Raw genomic sequence first — 23,017 nt, 5'->3', positions numbered from 1 at the left:
TCTTAGTAGTGATATAACCTTTCTTTTTTGGTCTGGTAGCATTCTTTTAACATTTAGAGCATGCTTACTTTTAAATTGGAAAGAGATTTTGTAAAGAGATTGTTATAGGCCTTTAATGTTAAGTACGTAAATGTTTTCGAGAAAGCTCACCTGGAAATACTTAATGTTTGCACACCTGTGGCCATGGTAGGCATGGCTTCTGTGGAAAGCCTTTAAGAATATGAACAGATTTTCACTTGGTTGAGTTACTTGGAACAGTAAGAAGATGAATAGATCGATTAGGAAGGCTTTGAAGAAGCCTCTCCGTTGACCTCTTGTTTACAGGCTGTCCCACCTTCCCATGCACTTGAACCCCCTTTAGGAAAAGGAAAGAGTCAATTAAAGTGGGACCAAGGGACCCACCTCCAGACTGGTACCGCCCTTTGCTGTCACCCGCAGCTTGTTTAGTCTTTGGAAAATGCAAAGCTACAGGAGGTTACCTGTCTGCACACAGCCAGACCTCAGTGTCTTGCCCCAGAAAGTTATTATTGGCGGTGGACTTTTGTGTCTTCTCTGTCCTCTGACTGTGTCCACCTGCCCACGCAGGCTTTGAGTTGCAGATCATAATCATTCTTTCTTGGGAGTTTAAAGTTGATGGAGGAGAACAGCCATCCCTCAACTGCACTCTCTAGCGTTTGAGTTGGTTTTCACTGTTATTTCCAGTGCCCACTCAGTTTCCACATCACAGACTATCAAGGGAACGGTTGATTTCTATCTCCCAAGTTTGTTGCTGGTCTTGAGGCACAGAGTGACCTGATTCTTTTTTTTTTTTTTTTTAATTAGGGTATAGTCGATTTACAGTGTTGTATTAGTTTCAGGCATACAGCAAAGTGAATCAGTTATGCATATACATCTATCCACTCTTCTTTTGATTCTTTTCCCACATAGGCCATTACAGAGTACTGAGTAGAGTTTCCTGTGCTACACAGTAGGTCCTTATTAGTTATCTATTTTATATATAGTAGTGTTTATATGTTGATCCCAGTTCTTCCAATTTATCCCTCCCCCCTTACCCCCTGGTAATCATAAGTTTATTTTCTACATCCGTAACTTTATTTCTGTTTTGTAGATAAGTTCATCTGCACCCTTTTTTTAGACTCCACACATAAGTGATATCATATGGTATTTGTCTTTCTCTGTCTGACTTACTTCACTCAGTATGACAATCTCCAGGTCCATCCATGTTGCTGCAAATGGCATTAGTTCCTTCTTTTTCATGGCTGAGTAATATTCCATTGCATATATGTACCACATCTTCTTTATCCATTCCTCTATTAATGGACATTTAAGTTGCTTCCATGTCCTGCCTATTGTAAATAGTGCTGCAGTGAACATTGGGGTGCATGTATCTTTTCGAATTATGGTTTTCTCTGGATATATGCCCAGGAGTGGGATTGCTGGGTCATATGCCTGATTCTTGAGAGAGAGAGACTTACATTCAGTTACTAGCCAGTTTTGGGGAAACCCTATGTCCCACACCTCAAGCACTTCTCTGACCCCGCCCAACAAGGTCCTGTGCCCTGAGCCCCACCTGCTGTAACCTCAGGACGGCAGAGCAGGGCAGGACACTGGGACCTGATGCCCAGCCCTGTCCGCCTTGTTCCGCTCAGCCGGGCAGCACCGAACAGCCCCTCCACTCTGCCAGCCTCCTCCCTCTGCTCCCTAACTCCGAAATCCCCCTTTGTCTCAATACCCTGGAACCACTGCTAAAGTCCGGTAGCACCTTTCCTGGTCTCTGTGGATAGTCACTGTGTTTTCAGCAACTCTTCTGTGTTTGGGATTTTCCGTCCTCTTTCAACAGGCTTAGAACAGAGACTACTTGTTTTGTAGAGAACAACTCTCTGGAATAATTCTTAAACATCATGTTAATGTTCAAATTCATAAATATGGGGGCTGAGAGTCCTTTTTTAAGCTGAGCAAGGGCTTCAAAACTAATAATACCTTTACAGAGAAGAAGCAGTAATATCCCTACCCATTCATGATAAGACACTGTTTCTGATTCTGTTCTAGAATCACATAGAGGCTTATCAGTTTGGGTCATTCATTCGTTTACCAATGATTAATCAAACTTCAAGGGCATCCTGTACCAGGCCGTGTGTCAGAGACATAGTTTTTGCCCTAAAAGGACTTAGAGCTCAGTGTATTTTGATTGAAAGGAAGTGTCCGTTATTCAGAGTGCTAAAGGAGAAGAGTGCGCTGGTTCTCCTTTCTTCCCTGTTCTCTTTTCCTCCCTGTGACCACCTCAGAGCAAGCACTCAATAAGTATCCCCTTCTTTTCTTAGTGCATTTATGCAGATTTGATGACTGTAACCTTGGGACTGCCGATTTCTTTTTTTGTTTGTTTGCCATGGAATGTACATTTTATTATTTTTTCTTTTTTATGAAGATATAATTGACATATAATATTGTATTAGTTTTAGGTGTAAAACATAATGATTTGATATATGTACATATTGTGAAATGATCACCACAGTAAGTCTAGCTAACATCCATCACCACCCATAGTTACAGAATTTTTTGTCTTCTGATGAGAACTTTTAAGATCTACCCTCTTAGCATCTTTCATATGCACAATACAGTGTTATTAACTATATAGTCACCATGCTGTACATTACATCCCCAGGACTCATTATTTATCGTGTTACTGGAAGTTTGTACCTTTTGACCGTTTTCACCCATTTCACACTGCTCCCCCATCTGTTCTCTGTATCTATGAGTTCAGTTTTGTGGGTTTTTTTTTTTTTTTCCGGTACGCGGGCCTCTCACTGCTGTGGCCTCTCCCTCCCGTTGCGGAGCACAGGCTCCGGACGCGCAGGCTCAGTGGCCATGGCCCCCGCTCTGCGGCATGTGGGATCTTCCCGGACCGGGGCACGAACCCACGTCCCCTGCATCGGCAGGTGGACTCTCAACCACTGCACCACCAGGGAAGCCCCTTTTTTTTTTTTTTAAGATTCCACATATATGTTAGATCATACAGTATTTGTCTTTCTCTGTTTAACTTATCTCACTTAGCATAATGCCCTCAGGGTCTACCCATGTTGTCGCAAATGGCAAGGTTTCCTTCTTTTTATGGCTGAGTACTACTCCATTGTGTGTGTGTGTGTGTGTGTACATATTTTCTTTATTCATCTGTCTATAGACACATTGTTTTTGTGTCTTGCCTGTTGTAAATAATGCTGCAACGAACATGGGGGTCCAGATATCTTTTTTTAAAAAATTTATTTAATTTTTTGTTTTTGGCTACGTTGGGTCTTCGTTGCTGCACGCGGGCTTTCTCTAGTTGTGGCGAGCGGGGGCTACTCTTTATTGCGGTGCACGGGCTTCTCATTGCAGTGGCTTCTCTTGTTGTGGAGCACGGGCTCTAGGTGCACGGGCTTCAGTAGTTGTGGCATGTGAGCTCAGTAGTTGGGGCTCGTGGGCTCTAGAGCACAGGCTCAGTAGTTGTGGCGCACGGGCTTCGTTGCTCCGCGGCATGTGGCATCTTCCCAGACCAGGGCTCAAACCCGTGTCCCCTGCATTGGCAGGCAGATTCTTAACCACTGCTCCACCAGGGAAGCCCCAGATATCTTTTCGAAGTAGTGATTTCATTTCCTTAGGGTAAATACCCAGAAGTGGAATTGCTGGATCATAAGGTAGTTCCGTATTAAAATGCTAATGTGTCTTATCTACTCTCTATCAAATTTCCTTCAGTGCAGTAAAGCAGGACCCTTGATACTAATGAACATTCAGGTGTATATATTTTCATTTGGACTTTGAGATACCCTAAGAAATACATCTTTATTTTCTGCTGTCTCGTCAGTGTGGATGTACAAAAAGCCAAGGGCAAACACGTGTCATGGTAGCAGTGAGTCCTCGCCCCAGCTACTCGGGTCGCCTACATGTTTGTAAGTGTGCAGCTGAGAATCAAAACTTTTTTGTGGTAGAAGTTCAGTCCGGTACTTATTGGATACAAATAATAATAAACACTGTTTATTGTTTAAACTTACGTTTAAAGTGACCTGGTCTTTGTTCTTTTTGGATCTGAACATAAATTCAAAGAAAGGTCTAGCATTCATTGCTCATAAAATTGAAGTTTAAGAAAAGGGTTTTTACAGAAGAACAGATTTAATATGTTTTATAAGGGAACAAAAAAATTGAGTGCTCTGAAATTAATGATTTAACTAGTTAGAAAACTCTTTCAGAGGATACATTTCTTTTTGATAACCTCATTAGCTTTCTTTATAGATGCAGTGTCTTTATTATAAAGCTCTGGACAATTTTTAACTGCCTGAGTTTATTAACAAGCAATTCTGTGCTAACCTCTGGAATCCTAGCATTTTTAGAGAGTGGGAAAAAAAATCTCATGTAACATTTCTGTCGGCCTCTTTTCTTTTTTCTTTTTTTTGGTGCTTACATAGAATATCTCCAAGCAAGATCTTTTAGAACAGAATCTTTTTTTAAATAAGAAAATATCCTTATAAAGAAAGGATAATTATTCTTTAAAAAAATAAAGAAAGAAAAACACTAAGTCAGATGAAGTTGATGGTGCACTGGTTATTTTTTCTGAATGCCCGAAACAAAAAGTATTATTCTAATGATAAGACATCCTATCAACATTTCTCTCTCTGTTAAAGCCTAGTACGTATTTTGGATTGGAAACAGGTAATCTCTTTGCGCGATAAACTTGATAGAATAGCCAGAAACAATTTCTTTTATAAACTAATACCTTAAAATATTGTTTCATGGGAGTTCGGACGAAGAAGAGAAGTTTCATTAGTCTCATTTATAGTGGGACGGAGAGAATCTTTTCAAGAGGGGAAGGAATTTGCTACAAACCTAGAATAACCATTTTAAATTCTAAACTATTATGAAACACAAGGTCTCAAATCTCTGTTCTAAGTTCTTAAACTTTGTTGTGTTGCTCTCCTTACCATAGTTCAGGCAGCTAAAACAGGATAACTCTTGATTCTTGGGGTCTCATTTCCTCCTGTTTTCCACTGTGATTCAAGACATGTTTTTCTTTGACTTAGAATTACACAGCTTAAAAGAAATTTGGGCAATCGTGTAACTCACATAGTCTAGGACACTTGTTTTTAGATTTGGGGTCGTTGCCATCTGAATTGTGACATCAGTATTCATGTGTGTTCTCTTTTCTCTCTTTCATGTATCGTGGTTCGTACATTGCTCGATTCTCCCAAAACGGTCTTGTATTTTAGGACTGCAGTGTCTGACTTCTCTCATTCTGCGGGTGGAAGCACTGCTTGGTTGGCTCCCACTTTTGGAACGAGAATCTGATGCTCATTGTGTCGCTCTGGCAGAGGGAGTTGGGGCCACCTGTCAGGGTGGAGTGATTCCCACACACACACACCACGCCGTGCCAGTTTTAAGGCAGCAGAGATGCCAGGCATCGAGTGGTGAAGAGGGTAGCTCCTACAATGTGATGCTTTTTTCTGAAAGAAGAGCCTCCCACTTGAAAGCAGTGCCAAATCCGAGGCGCAGTGCTTCATTAAATTGATCACATCTGTTGGCACTTGTGGGTGTTGGCACTGACAAGTGTCTTTCTGTTAGTGCATGTGGGTGTTTTATTCCCGCCCCCCCCCAGCTCCTTCCCCCACCCCCATCCCCACTGCCTATTAGCCTTTGCCTCCCTTTACCTAAGTGATTGGATTATCTCAGGTAACAGAGACATATACCGAAACAAAGAAAACACTTTCTAAACCAGTCTTTATTAAGTTCTGGATTATAAAGTGTTGATGTTTGCGAATGCTGCACAATTATCCTAGTTGTGTTCTTAAGTGATGAGAGATGTTGCATGGTGTAAGAATAGCTTTTTAGGGTTTTTAAAAAAATTTCCTCTCCTGGGTCATTGGTGCTTAAAATTTAGCAGACTGGATGGAGATGAGATGGAGAACTCTGTCAGAACCTGAGATGCTTACACAGAGCTATACACCAGTTAGAATTCCCTGTTTGGGAAAGACTTTTTTGAATAAAAGTAATTCATAAATGCAACTGCACTGGAGGCGATATCTGCCTCAGGATATTTATTTTTACTGTTTTTAACAGTTAATTCTAAATTTAAAACTAAAATAATCAGTTTCTCTTATGCATTTTTAATATTACTTATGTAATTTTTAAAAAATAATTTATTTTAGGGAATGCCCTGGCGGTCCAGTGGTTAGGACTCCACACACTCACTGCCGAGGTCTCGGGTTCAATCCCTGGTCAGGGAACTAAGTTCCCACAAGCTGCACGGTGTGGCCAAAAAAATTAAAGTAAAATAAATAAATTTTAAAAATAATAATTTATTTTGAAAAAGAGTCTCTTACATGATGAAGATTCTTCCCTTGTGAGGGGGTTCAAAGACTAAATTAAAAGTGAAAAGACTTGACTTCTGGCTGTATTTGTTCACATTAACAAATTAATAACTTTTTGGTATTAAATACCATCTCATAATTGCCTTCAAAATATAGTAAGGCTTCTAATAGACATGGAAATAAATGAAACCATTGACTCAACAAATATTTACTGAGTGCCAACTGTATGCAAGGTAGCCTCCTGTTATCTGTTTCAGTTGCCTTATTAAAATGCTCAAAGTTGGAAATAAAAGAGTAGCTTGCATTAGTTATTAAGTAAAAACATACAAAAACACAAGTCCAAATTTATCTAGATTAGCTGTATATATTGGCAATTATTAGCGTTAGTCACCTTGACAAATTAATACTCAAAGAAAATCTTAAATTGGGGAATTACATGGGTAAAGCTGTGCTAGAGGAGGTTTTATTACCAGAAGGCCGCTAGGCTGGGCTGTCCCCAAACTCAGGGCCACTTTCCCAGTTGATTAATTTTTATGAGGCCTTTCTTGATTGCCCCCAGTACTAGAAACACTTTATCAATGCTGTGTAGGTTGGCCTTGGTTTATCATGCACCTATATACAACACATTTGTAAAGAGGACCCCTTTGATTTATACGAAATAGTTTAAAACTACAGTTAGCTCTTGAGCAACATGGGTGTGAACTGCACGGGTGCACTTGTAGGCGGATTTTTTTCAATACGCACTTCAGTCCTGCAGGACTGGAAGTTGGTTGAATCCGCGGATGTGGAACCTCGGATACCGAGGAACGTGGGGCACTGTCTGTGAAGTTATACCGAGGTGTCAGGCCCTGAATCTCCAGTTCGAGTCAACTGTATTAGTTTTACCCAGCTTTCTAGTTTGGATGGTGGGAAAACTGAAGTGTGTATGCATGCTTAGTCTTATGACTCCTGATAACATATCAACTGCTAGTCTGGTAGGGATTGGGGGAGAAATAATTGGATTTAAATAGGCAACGAATTTCGTATTTTCCGAGTTTTTCAAAGGCAGACTTGGAACACAAACACAGCTGTGCAGATCATTTCTTATATGAGCTGGGTCTCAGCACATGGTGTAAATAGTGCTGTGCAATAGGAAATACAGTGTGAGCCATTCAGGTCATAACAAAATTTCTACTGGCCACATTATAAAAAGAAACAGGTTAGATGAATTTTAACTATACATTTTTAGCCTGATATATCAAAAATATTATAATTTCAGCATGTAATCAGTGTACAAATGATGAAATGTTTAACATTCTTTTTTTCATACGGAGTCTTCAAACTCAGGTGTGTGTTTGACCCTTCCAACACATCTCAATAGGTAAGAGGTACATTTCAGGTGCTCAGTGACTGGCATGCCTCCTCTTGGACAGTGGTGGTCTAGAATTTGGTTTTCTGAATGTGAAGCCATCACTGGGTTTACAACTGGTCCCTGAAATTGCCACTGTTGAGAAGTGACACTCATATTTAATAAACACTGAAACTGAAGAAACTTCTTCAGCAAAGACTCATCTTCATCTTTCGCACGTTTCCACGCTGGACATGTTTGAACAAAATCAGAAGTATAAGAGAAAAGTAAAGATTAGGGCTGTCCCAGAAGAGCTGTGATAAAGATTTGAGAGTTGGAGGGAGTCTGAGTCCCTTACAGAAATTTGGGATTTGAGAAGTGTGGTGAAATTATGGGGTGAGATTAGGGAGAAGGCTATCAGTGAACCTGAAGCTTGTGGGGTTTTTTATGTTATTTTTCTGTATTCCGTGAAATCTCTGATTTAGCCAACTGAGGAAAAATCCATTTTAAATTCCAGACAAGTGGAACGTGAGCCCATCACTTCCACAGCCCTGTAGTAATTTAACTTTGCATTAATGCAGTGCTTTCAAGAGCGGTCCTTTGGGTGTTTTAATGGAGGAACTGGGAATTCTTTTCCTATCCAAAACCACTGGTCCGTGGGGGGGAAATTAATCCCTGTTACAGTCAAGTAAAACACAAGCTAATTCAGTTTTTCTAGGAGGAAATAGAAAATAATCAAGGGCCTTGCTTTTAATGTTAAGAACAGGGAACATTACATTGGGAAATCATATTTTGTTTCCTTAAGAGGTATAAACACAGATTGTGGGAGTAGAAGCTTAAAAAATCAAATCCAGGTAAAGGGGCAAGGAAGGGAGAAGTCCATTTGGCTTTTTTTTTTTGGCCATACTGCGCAGCTTGCAGGATCTTAGTTCCCCGACCAGGGATCGAACCCATACCCCCTGCAGTGGAAGCGCAGAGTCCCAACCACTGGACCACCAGGGAAGTCCCTCCATTTGGTTTCTAGTGAACTGCTGAACCTAATGCTTGGTGGGCATGAAAACAAATGGCTGAGGTCAACCTACAACACCATCTCCCATGCAGGGTGGTGTCGAGCCGGTAGGGGCATAGGAGCTAGGGTTGGGGTGTCTTTTACCCTGTAGAGGAGACTCCGTGGTAATTAATGGGTTCGTTTAAGGGTTCTATTTGCATATAACCTGCTGATAACGAGAAAATCCTGGAAGTGGTTAGACGCAGACTCAGGATGACGTGTTACCAGAGGAGGGGCTAAGTGAACACACGTATGCCAGGATGGAGAGGACAAGCCTTACGCTGTCACCCTCCGTCCATCACTGTCGTATGTCAGAAGGCATGGGCGTACCCGTGCTCTGGTGTGGTGTATCGTGAGTGTCATCACCTTTGCTTTGCCAGCTGGACCCTGTGCTCACCTGCTAAAACATGTGAGGCCTTTCTTTAAATCATATCCTAAAAGGAATTAACTAATAGCTTTAGGGTTATTTTGGCCTTTTTTGTTTGTTTTTAAAGCCTTGGTGTCTGTGAGCACTTGTCTGCTAATGATTGCTACAAATGCCCAAAGAAAATAATAAATTCCTGGGACTTCCCTGGCAGTCCAGGGGTTAAAACTCCACGCTTCCAATGCAGGGAGTGCGGGTTCGATCCCTGGTCGGGGAGCTAAGATCCCACATGCCAAGCGGCAGGGCCAAAAATAATAATAAATTCCAATAAATATGTAAACACCCCAGCGCAGTCATGTCTAATGTAACAAGGCTCTGTTGTTGTGGCTCGTAACTGTGATCTCTTGGTATTACATATAAAACGTAATTAATTTCTACAAGTGAAATTATCCATAGTTTGCTTGATGGAACTAAATATTCCGATATACAGTGGTTTGCGATAAAGAGAACTTGGCTCCCAGGCACTGTGCCACCTGGGCTATTGGAGAGGCACTGCTCTAGGGCAGCAGGAGGTGGGGGAAGGCTGGCGTGGGCTCGCTCTAAGAAAGCGTGTTACACGACCCAACGTTAAAACCGAAATGGGCTGTCATGGAAACTGTCATGGAAAGTGACACCCATCACTGACGTTCCTGAAGTCAAGGCCCCGTGGCCCCCGGCTGGAAACGTCTCGGAAGGGATTCCGGCCTTCCCGTCACTGCAAGGGAGATGATAGGCACAACCTCCCAGAGCGCTCCAGCTGTTCCTACACTGTGGTTCTGTGATTCGTCAGTTCCTTGCCCCTTCCGGTAGATAATCAGGTGCTGCGGATTCTGGAGCTTGGAGGAGTTGCTCCAAAGAGCCAGGCCTGGTGCCCGGGATGCACCGGTGAGCAAGCTTCCCATCTAGGGTGAAGCTTCTTGACCTTTAGCATCAGAATCACCTGGGGGGCTGGTTCAAAGGCTCACAGCTGGGCTCCACCCTGGAGTTTCTGAGTCCGAGGTTCTGGGTGGGGCCTGAGAGTCTGCCTTTCTTACAGGATCTCAGGGTAGGTCCATGGACCACACGCTGTGAGTGGCACAGGTTTAGTGCAATGGTCTCAACTGGGCGTGATCCCCTCCCACCCCCAGGACATCGGGCAAAGTCTGACATGTTTGCTCGTCACCACTGAGGGCTGGAAGTGCTACTGGCATCTCATGGGTAGAAACAAGGGAGGCTCTAAACGTCCTACGATGCAGAGAATTGGCCCACCCAAATGTCAGCAGTGCCAAGGGTGAGAAGCCCCATCTGGGGAAAATACAGAAAAATCAAGCATTTGCAATAAAGTGTGAGAAGAATGTAGGGATTGATTGTGCTGAGGGCAGTTTAGGTGCTATGCTGGGCCTAACTTAATCTAGGGGGTCAGTTAGGGGCACCGGCGTGTGTGAGACAGACCCTGCTCTTGGGCAGTCAGGTGTGCCCACAGTAGGACCACGTGCTGTTGTTCTAACTGTGAATAAAGCCCAGTGAATTGGGAAGGGAGGCTGCCCAAGAGAGTGGGAGTGGGTCGCACAGCCTAAGTGACCTTTGGCAGCTGAATAAGATGGCAGGATTCTGCCGGGAACGTTCTAGCCTAAGAGAGTGGAATGTGCAAAGCCCAGTGAGCAGGTTGACCCGTGTGCCTGGAATATAGACCGAGGGAACCCGGAGAGAGGCTGTGTCGCCCAGCAGCAAGGCCTTAAATGCCATTCTCAGCACTGGGACCCCTTTATCACGTCAGCGGCAGGAAGGATTGGAAAGGCTTACAGCAAGAGTGTTCGTTGTGTTTTATGGGACAGTGGATTCCAAATCAGTGAGGCTTTCTTGTTTGTTGATCATTTGGCCTGGTGAAAAGCCTTCTGGTGCCTCAACTATACAGCCAAATAAGACTTTTCTGTATTCTATTAGTTCTGCCTGTTTGTACATTAAATTTGGAAATTTGACATACGGAGGGTCCCAAGAAAAGCTGAAAGGGTTAGAAAATGTTGGCCTTTGTGTCCTTTTGCTAGACTTCCGAATCTCTCCAGCCATCATAGCCTGTTTGTGACTAGGACACTTTCCCCGCCAGCCTACTGGGCCCTTAGCAGCAGGGGGTTCAGTCCTGCTCACAGTTTGTTGAGAGTCCAGGGGGCTCGGCTGGTTGCAGACCCTCGATATGTTGAGAGGAGTCTCCACCCACACGTAGAAAGTTCAAGGCTAGCAGCACTTCCCAACCCAGACCCCACAGCTGTTTCAGGACAGGGAGCCCAGGACTTTCATCCTGGGGTTTTGCTGATGATTCTTACATATTCACTTCACTCAGGATCTGCATCACACACACACACCCCTTAATTGTTGGTTTCTTGCTCAAGCAGTTTAATGAGAACCAAGGTGCATCTTTTCACTGAATAACAAGCTTGGCACATTTTGGTGACAAGGTGACAGATCAGCCACCCCCTTGCATCAAAGCCCCATTGAAAGACCTTCTCCCTCAAACCTGGGGTGATTTTGCTGATTAATGTGCAACAAACACTGAATGCTTTCTGGGGTCCTGGCACTATACCAAGTGATTTTTTTTAATGTGTAGTTTTTAGTATGGTTTTTAATACATGCACATAGTTAAGAAAATTTAGACAGTATGAAACATTACCCGGTGAAAGTAAGACTTCCTCCCTCTCCTACCTGAATTTTTCTTCTTAAAACTGTTCAGAAACTACCGTAGTTAGTTTCACCTGTGTTCTCCAGAGATATGTTTTGCATTTACAAGCATAGTTATGTAACTTTTAACACAAGTGGCCAGGTACTTCTATATTTTTTTTTCTCTTTCAAGTAGGGGATACATAGGTAATGTTGCCCCCATTTTATTGATGAAGTCACTGAGATGGTTAGTAAAAGTAACTCGCTCAAGGCTACTTGGTAAACGGCAGAGCTGGAATTTAGACCAGGAGTTCCGGTTTTAAGCAGAGGTGACCCAAGATTGATGGGCACCTCCTCCAAGCAGGTTCACTTTGCCCTACCTCAAACTTAGGTGTGTTTTAAATTTTTATTTTTTAAATTAAGTTTTTAAATTGAAGTATAGTTGATTTACAATGTTGTGTTGATTTCTGCTGTACAGCAAAGTGATTCAGTTATACATATATGTACATTCTTTTTTTAATATTTTCCATTATGGTTTATCACAGGACATTGAATAGTTCCCTGTGCTATAGAGTAGGACCTTGTTGTTTATCCATCCTATATATAAAAGCTTACATCTGCTCACCCCAGCCTCCCCCTCCATCCCTCCCCCAACCTCCTCTCCCTTGGCAACCACCAGTCTGTTCTCTATGTCCATGATTCTGTTTCTGTTTCATAGATAGGTTCATTTGTGTCATATTTTAAATTCCATATATAGGTGATAACATATGGTGTTTGTCTTTCTTTTTTTGTTTTTTTGTAAATTTATTTATTTCTGGCTACGTTGGGTCTTCGTTGCTGCACGCGGGCTTTTCTCTAGTTGCGGCGAGTGGGGGCTACTCTTCATTGCGGTGTTCGAGCTTCTCACTGCGGCAGCTTCTCTTGTTGTGGAGCACGGGCTCTAGGCACGTGGGCTTCAGTAGTTGTGGCACGTGGGCTCAGTAGTTGTGGCTCAGGGCTCTAGAGCACAGGCTCAGGAGTTGTGGCGCACGGGCTTAGTTGCTCCACGGCATGTGGGATCTTCCCAGACCAGGGCTCGAACATGTGTCCCCTGCATTGGCAGGCAGATTCTTAACCACTGCGCCACCAGGGAAGTCCCATGTCTTTCTCTTTCTGACTTACTTCACTTAGTATGATAATCTCTAGGTCCATCCATGTTGCTGCAAATGGCATTATTTCCTTCTTTTTTATGGCTGAGTAATATTGTGTATATTACTCAATATACTGTATATATTGTGTATACACATTGTGTATATATACCACATCTTCTTTATCCATTCATCTGTCAATGGACATTTAGCTTGTTTCCATGTCTTGGCTGTTGTGAATAGTGCTGCTGTGAACATAGGGGTGCTAAACTTAGGTCTTTTTTAAATGTTTGTTCACCATCTACCTCAATGAGGAGGTGAGGGTGTCACAGAGGAACAGAGAGGAGCATCACATGTGCCCTTTCTTCTCCTCCTGAGCAGTTCAGCTCTGGCCCCCAACTTGCATCCACCAGCCACCCGCCAGTGGATAGCAGACCCACCCTCCTCAGAAGGCCATTTAGGGACCATCAGTTATGACTGGAGCTCAGCCCCACCCAAGCTGCTTACTACAGTGGTCACATTTCTGGTGATGCTTTGACTTCCTGTTGTTGCTTGAGTGTCCATGCATGTGGCCTCACTGGTCCTGCATCCTGCATCCTACAGAGCTATTCCACGATGGTAGCAGAGCAGACGTTCCTAAGCCACCAGGTGTTTAGAGAGCCCAGACTCCACCCGGAAGGGGTAGCCGCTCTCAGAGCAGTGCTGGACTCCAACCCTGGGAGTTGTCGAGATTCTTAGAGCAGATTGGGGATTCCCGTTGCCCCCTGTTGTAACAGCAGCAGTGACTGCTGGGTCCTGTGCAACCAGATGCAGTGCATACACCCCCAGTGAGAGTTCTTGGCACGCCCTCTCAGAATGGCCTGTTAGGTGACTGGCCAGGTAGGAAGAAGGAACTTGCCCCCTGGGGACTCTGCCTTGAGATGTCTTTGTGGCCAGGGCTGCATTACAGTGCCTCCCAAAGGCTCTGGGCACCTGCTGGGGTCCCCTTGAGAAGGAGATGTGTGTGCCATGTAGAGGGTGCTGTCTAACCAGAAGTGTGGGTCTAACACACTCACCCACAGAGAAATGCTGTCCGAAGACCAAACTGTTTTTAAATTGTGGCTATTGAAGGTGCATGCTTAGAATTTTAGTTCCAGGTGTTAACAAGACTGAGCTATATCGCATGACTTCTGTATTTGTCATTTCTCCTGATTGGCAGCTAACAAGGAGGGGACGCAGTCCACGTTCTGGGTGTTGCTAAGTATCCTTCTGGGAGCAGTGGCCATGCTGTGCAAAGAGCAAGGGATCACTGTGCTGGTAAGACCTGAGGTACCATCGGGGCCTGTCTCCCTACACCCCCTTTCCCTCCCGTAAGGACATTTTGGGCTGCCCTGCCCCAGTGACCTCCTCTACTGCACCCCGTTACCGGCCTTCAGTCCTACACCGTTCTGGACCAATTAATTACCTGTGCTGTCATGCCCCTGGCGGTTTGCGTGGGAATTGACTGTCTCAGTTGCCTCTCATCAGAACTGGTGGACACAGAGTGGGGACAGTTCCTGAAGACTAGTGATTAGCCCTCTTGGAGAGGTCCTAGGGAAAAGAGAAACAAGACTGCTGTGGCTTTTCTGGGGTGCTCTCATGTCGGCAGTCCTAAATACAGCAGTGTTCTGACCCCACCTCTGCTCCAAACGTGCATTGATGTGCGTTACGTTATACCCAGCTTCACCTGAAACATCAGAGAGGAGAGGAGAGGGCTCTGAAGAGTCCAGGCATGCACCTCCTATGTCCGATCTAAGTTGAAGCCCCAAAAAGAGAGAGGCATTGAAAGGCACTCCCCTTTTTCTCCATTCTAGCCAGTTTTCCCACCTTACATTATTACAGGGAAGCTGAGACATTAGGGATGTGCGCGGACGTAGAGAAATGGAAAACAGAGATGGGGGGGGGTGTGGCTCGTATCGGAAGCTGTGGGAAAGAAAGAGCGGTCTGAGCTCTTTGGGGTTTGACACCAGCCGAGGCTGGTTTTATTGGGCTTGGTCTGTAGGATTAAGGTTAGCCAGCTAGGAAATGGCATAGAATTACTGTGCAAAGATACTTGAACTTCATGAGTTATTTTTTAAAAGTTTGCTCTAAACCAGTGTTTCTCAACCTTGGCAGCACTGGTATTTGGGGATGAATCACTCTTTCTTTGGGGTGTGTCCCGTGTATCATAGGATATGTTCCTGGTCTCTACCCAGTAGATGCCAGAAGGACACCCACCCTCAGTTGTGACAACCTAAAATGTCTCCAGACATTGCCAGACACCCCCTGGCGGGAGGGGGAGGACAAAATCAACCTGCGAGAAACACCGCTGTAAACCCATGCTTGTCTCAAAGTGTGGGTTTTGAGGACCAGTAGCAACTGCACCGTCTGGGAGGGTGTTAGAAACTTATGATCTCAGACCCCACCCCAGGCCTGCTGAGTCAGAATCTCCCCTTAACAAGGCTCCCAGGGCTTCCCTGATGGCACAGTGGTTGAGAGTCCGCCTGCCAGTGCAGGAGACACGGGTTCGTGCCCCGGTCAGGGAAGATCCCACATGCCGCGGAGCGGCTGGACCCGTGAGCCATGGCCGCTGGGCCTGCACGTCCGGAGCCTGTGCTCCGCAACGGGAGAGACCACAGCAGTGAGAGGCCCGCGTACCGCAAAAAAAAAAAAAACAAGGCCCCCAGGTGACTCCTACGTCCATCAGTGTTTGAGAAGCACTACAAAATTAGGTTGAATTTACATGAATAAAGATACGGTGAAATTGAGCAGGTTTCAAAAAAATCTGACTAGAATGTGGACACTTCAGTGATGAATTTCCACGGGAAGGAGGAGGGAGTGCCAAACTCGTGTTCGGCTCAGTCCTCGTGACGACATGACCCCGTCATCCCTGGGTGACTGTCCTATAGCTCCCAGGCAGGAAAACAAATGGTATAAGAAGACAGCACAGCTCAACAGGGAGCTTCTGCCTTCTAGAAAATGGTTCAGACCCAGGCAGAAATGGCCCTCTGTGACCCACTAAAATCATTCATCTAATGGGTGCATAAAATCAGGATTCTGTGAAGTGATTAACCCAGCACTGGCCTGTGTATTGGATAATTAATGGCTCCCAGCATTTATGGGAGGGGGTTAAGTAGGGAAGCCACCCTTGCTCTGAAAACCACAAATTACCACTGGCTTCTGATGATTTAGGATCTTCTTTGCCACGAAGCCCCATACTAAAAAGAGCCCCGTCATTGAGGGGCAGCTTGAACCGTCTACGCAGTGTCTGTTCTGACCACTTTACCTGCTTCCGGCAGGGAGTTCAGCCACATGACGTTGCTTGCAGTGGCCCCATTTGTAGGAAGTCCACTGCAGGGTAGAGAGTAGAGTCCAAGGCCAGATGAGCCTTCAGCCTGTGACCGTAGGTGTCATAGCTTCAAGAGCAGCCATCACCTGCTAGAAAGGAGCTATCGTGATGCTACTGGAAGCTGTTAGCAGCAATGGAGCTGCAGTATCACACTCCCAAGGGCCAGTGGCTCCACGTAATTGGAGTTATTTGTCATCCCCCTAAAAGTTGTGGGCAGCGGTGGCTGTCCTCCACACAGGCGGGTCAGGCTGGCCGAGGCTCTGCCGTCTTCAGGGTGTGGTCTCCAGTGTCACTCTGAATAGCTCCATCATCTCTGCCACAGCTGGACAGGAAACCGAGGGGGGCGGGGCACCGCAGCCTATGTCCAAACCTCCAAGATGGCACGTTATCACTTCTGCCCACATCCCATAGGCTGGAACTCAGTCACGTGACCATGCTTTCCTGCAGGGCTGGCTGTGTGCCCGGCAGGAAGGGAGATCTAGCGGACAGCCAGGAGTGTGAACCTGAGAGGTCTCCGGAGCCCCACCGGAGACTCTACGTTCTGCTCCCTCTCTTCCGTGGCATTTGCCCAAATCAGGCAGCACCTGGGGTTCCTGAAGTGTAATTACTTACTTGGCTGGATTTTCAAGGTTGATGACTGCCTTTATCTTCTTAGGCGTGACCACTGCACAGGTGCTGGCTCTTACAACTAAGGGACTTGAATAGTAAAGAAAAAAATGGAAGCGGGGGGCCTCTGCAGAGCTTCTCCTGGGAACCCCAAAGGTCTAGCTCTCCTGCATCTTATAGTACTCTTATATGCAGACTAACAGGGATTTACTAGATAATAAATTTGATATAATACATGAGCTCATTTCATAGGAACAGTAAGATTTTTCGGTTTTGTTTTTAGAGCTAAAGAGGTCATCTGTGATGATCTAATCCAGGACATTTCTTGTCTAGATTCAGCAATAAAATTGTGACGGATAATTGTTATCTAATCAGAGTTAGGCTGCCCCATCGCTGATTCCTTGCTTTGCTCTCTTAGGGTCTGAATGCCGTCTTTGACATCTTGGTGATAGGCAAATTAAATGTTCTGGAACTGGTCCGGAAGGTACTACATAAGGACCGATCATTAGAGGTGAGTATCTGCTTTTGTCTCCAGCCCAGATGCGGAAAATGTCAAGTACCAGCGGATTTAAAATGCCATTTTCAAAGTATTTCTTGCGACTTTGAATTCTAAAATAGCCAGCCCTTTAAAGCACGGTGTCAGTGCGGTTCAGCCAGAACTGCTGCACCTTTGTACCTGGCACGGCCACACTTTTATCTGAAAACTCTGAGACGTCAGGGGCCTTGCGGTGTCCTTTCAGAACACTGGCGTGCTCAGGACTGAGGGCCTCCTCTTCAGAATGAGTCTCCTGGCCTTGGGGGGAACAGGGGTGCTCTACGTGCGCTGGAAGATCATGGGCACCGGCCCTCCAGCCTTCACCGAAGTCGACAACCCTGCCTCCTTCGCCAGTAGCATGCTGGTCAGGGTGAGTCCTGAGTCTGCCCTCCGATGGGTCCTCTTCTTTGCCCACCAGATTCCCAGCTCTCCCCTCCCTCCCTCCCCTGCACCCACAGAAGCTCCCATAAGCAGAACACTTCCACGTGTGTTTCCTCTCACCAAGGATGTTCTAGGATGAAACCAGGTTTTTATTAGGGCATTGAGAAGGTATAAACCCTTTGTATTTCCTTTCTAAACAAAATTAAAGAGGAGTGGTTTAGAAAACATCAGGTTTCTTGCCAGCCTCCTTAAATTGTCCCCTAACCCCATCACTTTGGTTATAAAGGAAACTGACATGGCGGGGTTAAGATAAAATATAACCAGATTGGCAGTATCTTTTTTTTTTGGCCACACCTCGCAGCATGTGGGATCTTAGTTCCTGGACCAGGGATCAAACCCGTGCCCCCTGCAATGGAAGCATGTAGTCCTGACCACCCCCTGTGGTCTCTTTAAAAGTCTATGGTGTCCAGACTTTCTTGTAAAGGTTTGCTTTTTCTGAAGGCAAGGGTATCTTAGCTGTGCCTTCAGAGACAGAAATCAAGGACCGTAGGACCCTATACTTGGGTTGTCCAGCACATGGGTGACCCCTGGGCCTCAGATTTCCTGGGTCACAGACTTTGGGCATCAGTGAGTAATCAGGACATAGTGTCACCAGAAATATAACGAATGTATAACAGAGTCTGGTGGCTTTGCTGTATTTTTATCTATTAAAAATCTCAATGCATTTAGTAAACTGCAAACTATAGCCCGTGCCCAAGTAGAACGTGGCAACATCTTATTTTATACAACTGCTCTCCTTGAGCAGAAACATATGGATGCCTTCAAAGTGAAGCTAGGATATATTTTTTTTCCAAGTTCAGTATCAAATAAATGTTTGTTTTTCTTTTGACTGACAGGCCATAAACTATAATTACTACTATTCCTTGAATGCCTGGTTGCTGCTGTGCCCGTGGTGGCTGTGTTTTGATTGGTCAATGGGCTGCATCCCCCTCATTAAGTCAGTCGGGGACTGGAGGGTAATTGCTCTAGCAGCACTCTGGTTCTGCCTAATTGGCCTGATATGCCAAGCCCTGTGCTCTGAAGACAGCCACAAGAGACGGTAAGAGGCCAAGCTGAATTTTAACTTCTACACGGGGTGGAGTCAGAGCATTTTGCTAAATCCAGCACTGATCATTTTAACGATTTTGTGGAAGTAATATCTAAGGACCTTTATTTCAAATACATGTTTATGGCCAGGATGAGTTCTATCCATTTGGAATCCATGGCTGGCTTCAACTAGTGGGGAGTGAACTTGGAGGGGGGGAGTTGCAGATGACTGCTTTATCTGTCCCTCCCTCTTTCCCCGTGAAGCAGCATTTTGAGATCCTTTTCGCTGTAGGTGGTAAAGAGTAATTTATGGTCAGAACTGAGAGTGTAATTGATGTGTGTTGTGCCCATTATTTCACAATTCTGCTTCAGAAAACCCTAGTGGATGCTACAGTGATTCCTTCTCTTGTTATTTGGTACAAAATAAATTGCCACCCCAAAGAGCCTGTTCTTTCTCACACCCCAGAAAAGGGAAAAAAAGGTTATTGAGAAAATAATTGGGGGAAAAACAAATGTGTTTTATGAGAAAGAAAGCTATTTAAGAAGATTTCCTTTAAGCATAAGTGTTGATGGAATTAGATTAGTAATTTCTCAAAATAAATTCAGTTTTAAGTTTACCCGTGGCTTAAATTGGTACGTAATTCTAAAGGGCGACAAGCCATAGTCCCAATCCACTATACACGTGCAATAGGATTTTTCTAGTACTACAGGCACAGGGTCTGGGAAGGAGCCACCGCATTTGACCTGGCTTCTTTTTTTTGTTTGTTTTTTAATTTTACTGAAGTATAGTTGAGTTACAATGTTATGTTAATTTCTGCTGTACGGCCAAGTGATTCAGTTATACATATATATTCTTTTTCATATTCTTTGCCATTATGGTTTATCACAGGATATGGAATATCGTTCCCTGTGCTGTACAGTAGGACCTTGTTGTTTGACCTTGCTTCTTAATTCATCCTCTTACATCTGTGGGAGATTGGGAATGATTGCCTACTTCCAGAAGTGTTCCACTGCTCTTGGCTTTCTTTTTACTTGACTGAAATTGATGCCATAGCGCCCGAAAATGATATTAGTTTATTTCAGATTTCATGAAGTTTAAACCAGTTAAGTAGCATTACTTCTGTTAAGTTTGGCAGGGATGGGGGACTAAATTGGTCTAATTGGGACCAATATCCATTGAGCTATTCAGCGCCTACACAGTTTAAGGTATAGTCAGGGGCAGGTGCATTCATAGGCCTCGCAAAGTAATCGTTCTAACTTTATTCATGTGAATTTTGTGACATGTAAGTTTTATCCTTATGCTTGACGCTAAGTGCCTTAGTAAGATTTTTATATCTTATCCTAATGCTGCCTGGTTAGACCCTCTCTACTGATGCCATTTCTCAGTTGCTGGCATGAAAAAAAAGGGGGGCGGGCCTTTATCGTGAATTTAATGTTAAGGAGGACATGTTTCTGGAACAGTCTAAAAGTAACCATTTTAATTCTCATCTTCCAGGATCCTCACGCTGGGCCTGGGACTTCTCATCATTCCATTTCTTCCTGCGAGTAACCTGTTCTTCCGGGTGGGCTTCGTGGTGGCAGAGAGGGTCCTGTACCTCCCCAGCGCTGGGTACTGCATGCTGCTGACTTTCGGATTTGGAGTTCTCAGTAAACATACTAAGAAAAAGGTATTGGCCCAGAGCGGTGGTGCCGTTCCTGACCGAGACGACGGGTGGATTTTACTAATGACATTTCCCATGTCCCTCTCTTCTTAAGAAACTGATTGCTGCTTTCGTCCTGGGAATTTTATTCATAAACACGCTGAGATGCGTGATTCGCAGCGGCGAGTGGCGGAATGAGGAACAGCTTTTCAGAAGCGCCCTGTCTGTGTGTCCTCTCAACGCCAAGGTATGTTGGCTGCCATGTTTTAAGTTCAACAGCGGAGTAAGGAGAATGTTTACCTTCACACGGAATCCGGCATATGACCTTGATCATATACTTGGGGTTTTTCTTTTTTTTTTTCTTTTAAATGATTTTGACAAAATTTATTAAAATGGCACTTAGCCAAAATAATACAAAAGAAATTATTGAAACCAGACAATGTCAGTGAAACAGCGGATTACCTAAACAAGTTTTTACTCATCTTCCAGTTGGTCCAAATCATGGATTAAAGTGGTGGCAGGGAAGGTAACTCCACATATCTAGTCTGGGGTCTGGGGAGGCCCACGGTCGAACCATGTAGAGCACACTTTTCAAAACACGTGCTCCGGCCTCCTGAAATCTGTAACTGGAAGATGATAATACCTGTGAGTGGACAGCAGTTCAGTTCAGGAAGTTTAAAGGACCCTGTGGGGTGTTCAGCAGCACACAGTTCTATCAAACCTGTGGCTTCTCTACTTGGGATTCTTTTTGCCAGATTAGGTAAAAATAAATATACAGACTTTAAAATTGGCAGTGTTTTTGTTGACACAGTCTGGTACGAGTATGTTTCACTTGTATCCTTGATGAATTTCTTCACTTACCCAGCTGTGCCTCTTTGGGCAAAGGGGCGAGGGGGGTATTGGTGGGGGAGGGACACGGGACAACAGTGCCTATCTCCTGGGTTTGTTGTGAGGCTTTAATGAAATGTGGCCTCTGAAGTGCCCTGACATGGTACTTAGAACATAGTGGGTGATCCAGAAATGTTTGCTTTCATAGGCTCCTTTTAGTTTTGGTTGTCCCATTAAATGAAAAGAAGGGAATGATACTTGCTCAAAATGGGAGGCCAAGGGCTTCCCTGGTGGTGCAGTGGTTGGGAGTCCGCCTGCCGATGCAGGGGACACGGGTTCGTGGCCCGGTCCGGGAAGATCCCACATGCTGTGGAGCGGCTGGGCCCGTGAGCCATGGCCGCTGAGCCTGCATGTCCGGAGCCTGTGCTCCGCAACGGGAGAGGCCACAACAGTGAGAGGCCCACGTACCGCAAAAAAAAAAAAAAAAAAAAAAAAAGGGAGGCAAAGGAGTTAGGTTAGAAGAATTCTCTGTTAGTATAGATCATTATTATTATTAAATAACGGTCCCGTTCTCCTTTGGTGTCATCAGAGTTGGAGCTTCCTAGGATGCTTAATTGTGATGGGGGAGTGGGGGGAGGATAAAAACTCCATGGAGCTCTGTCTCATTTCCACATTCTATATTTAAGAGAAAACGGTGATTTCAGGCAAAATTATATGAAGAATTCTAATGAATAGTTGATGTCTTATTGTGACCGTGGAGTGAGGGATACTATAAAAGGTGCTGACTCCTTGTTTGTCTTTTCCTTGGATTAAAAAAAACCTTGTTTGTGTTTTATAGTTAGAGGCTGAGATAAGAGTGAATTATTTCAAGTTTTTATTGTTAATTTGATTTGCTGACCTAGCCATTTATTTTATGCTATTAAAAATAAATTGCCTGTGATTTAATTTCATAATGTTAATAGATTTGCTTTATTTTTACTTTTCTGTTTGAATGGCAGTAATTACCCCTTCTATTTATATAGTTCTTCTGCAGAAGGAACTCAGATTTCTTTGTAGAGGCTCTATCATTAATCTCCATTATTCTCCCTCGAAGGTTGTCAGAGAGGTTATTTTCTTTAATTTTCCAAATGAAAGAAACTGAGGCATGGAAAGATGGAGCTGACTTTATCTAAGTTAGTAACTTAGGTGGTAGATAGAGGCCTGGTATAGTGCTGTGCCCAGGTTACCCTAGTAAATGAGGGAGTATGGGACATATGTGATGTTTGAGCCTATATGTCTGCCTTACGATTTCATATGTTAAGGCTAGAAAACACAGGGGGTGTGCAGATGGTCATGCACATGGTCTGTGTGTGTGGTTTTCTCTTTTAAATTTACGACATACATACAAGACCTCATCTTCAGAATGGACCCAGTAGTGATAAGCCTTTCCAAGAACATTTTTCAGTGATGCCATTCAGTATGAGCAAGATAGGTTTCTTTTTTTTTTCTTTTTACTTCCCACTATAAACTGAAGTATAATAAAGTTCTCTTTACTTCCCTTTTTGGGAGTGGGGGAGCTAGGTTGATTTCAGGGAAGAGATCTCATTTAGAAAGACACTGGTTTCATTCAACTCTATTGCAGGAGATACATTTTTCTGCACTCATTTCCACCTTACATTCACTGACTATTAAGTAAGCATTTGGCACCTGGCTGTCAATTAGGCCCAGATTTACAAATGAGACTCAGT

General features: G+C 44.3%; 1 protein-coding gene across 1 annotated transcript in view; it reads left to right on the top strand.

Annotated features, from left to right (window-relative positions):
• The window catches only part of TMTC4 (transmembrane O-mannosyltransferase targeting cadherins 4), a 61,267-nt gene that overhangs the window by 19,396 nt on the left and 18,854 nt on the right, over positions 1-23,017 (top strand). Inside the window, exons 7-12 of the mRNA XM_059995778.1 lie at positions 14,067-14,164; positions 17,239-17,331; positions 17,561-17,725; positions 18,633-18,835; positions 20,318-20,489; positions 20,578-20,709. Coding sequence (XP_059851761.1) covers positions 14,067-14,164; positions 17,239-17,331; positions 17,561-17,725; positions 18,633-18,835; positions 20,318-20,489; positions 20,578-20,709 — 863 coding nt within the window. The remainder of the gene's footprint in view (positions 1-14,066; positions 14,165-17,238; positions 17,332-17,560; positions 17,726-18,632; positions 18,836-20,317; positions 20,490-20,577; positions 20,710-23,017) is intronic.

This window comes from Delphinus delphis, chromosome 18, assembly GCF_949987515.2.
Source record: "Delphinus delphis chromosome 18, mDelDel1.2, whole genome shotgun sequence".
Classification (NCBI taxonomy): domain Eukaryota; kingdom Metazoa; phylum Chordata; class Mammalia; order Artiodactyla; family Delphinidae; genus Delphinus; species Delphinus delphis.
The sequence above is the reverse complement of the archived record's forward strand: the minus strand, read 5'-3'. Positions and strand labels throughout refer to the sequence as shown.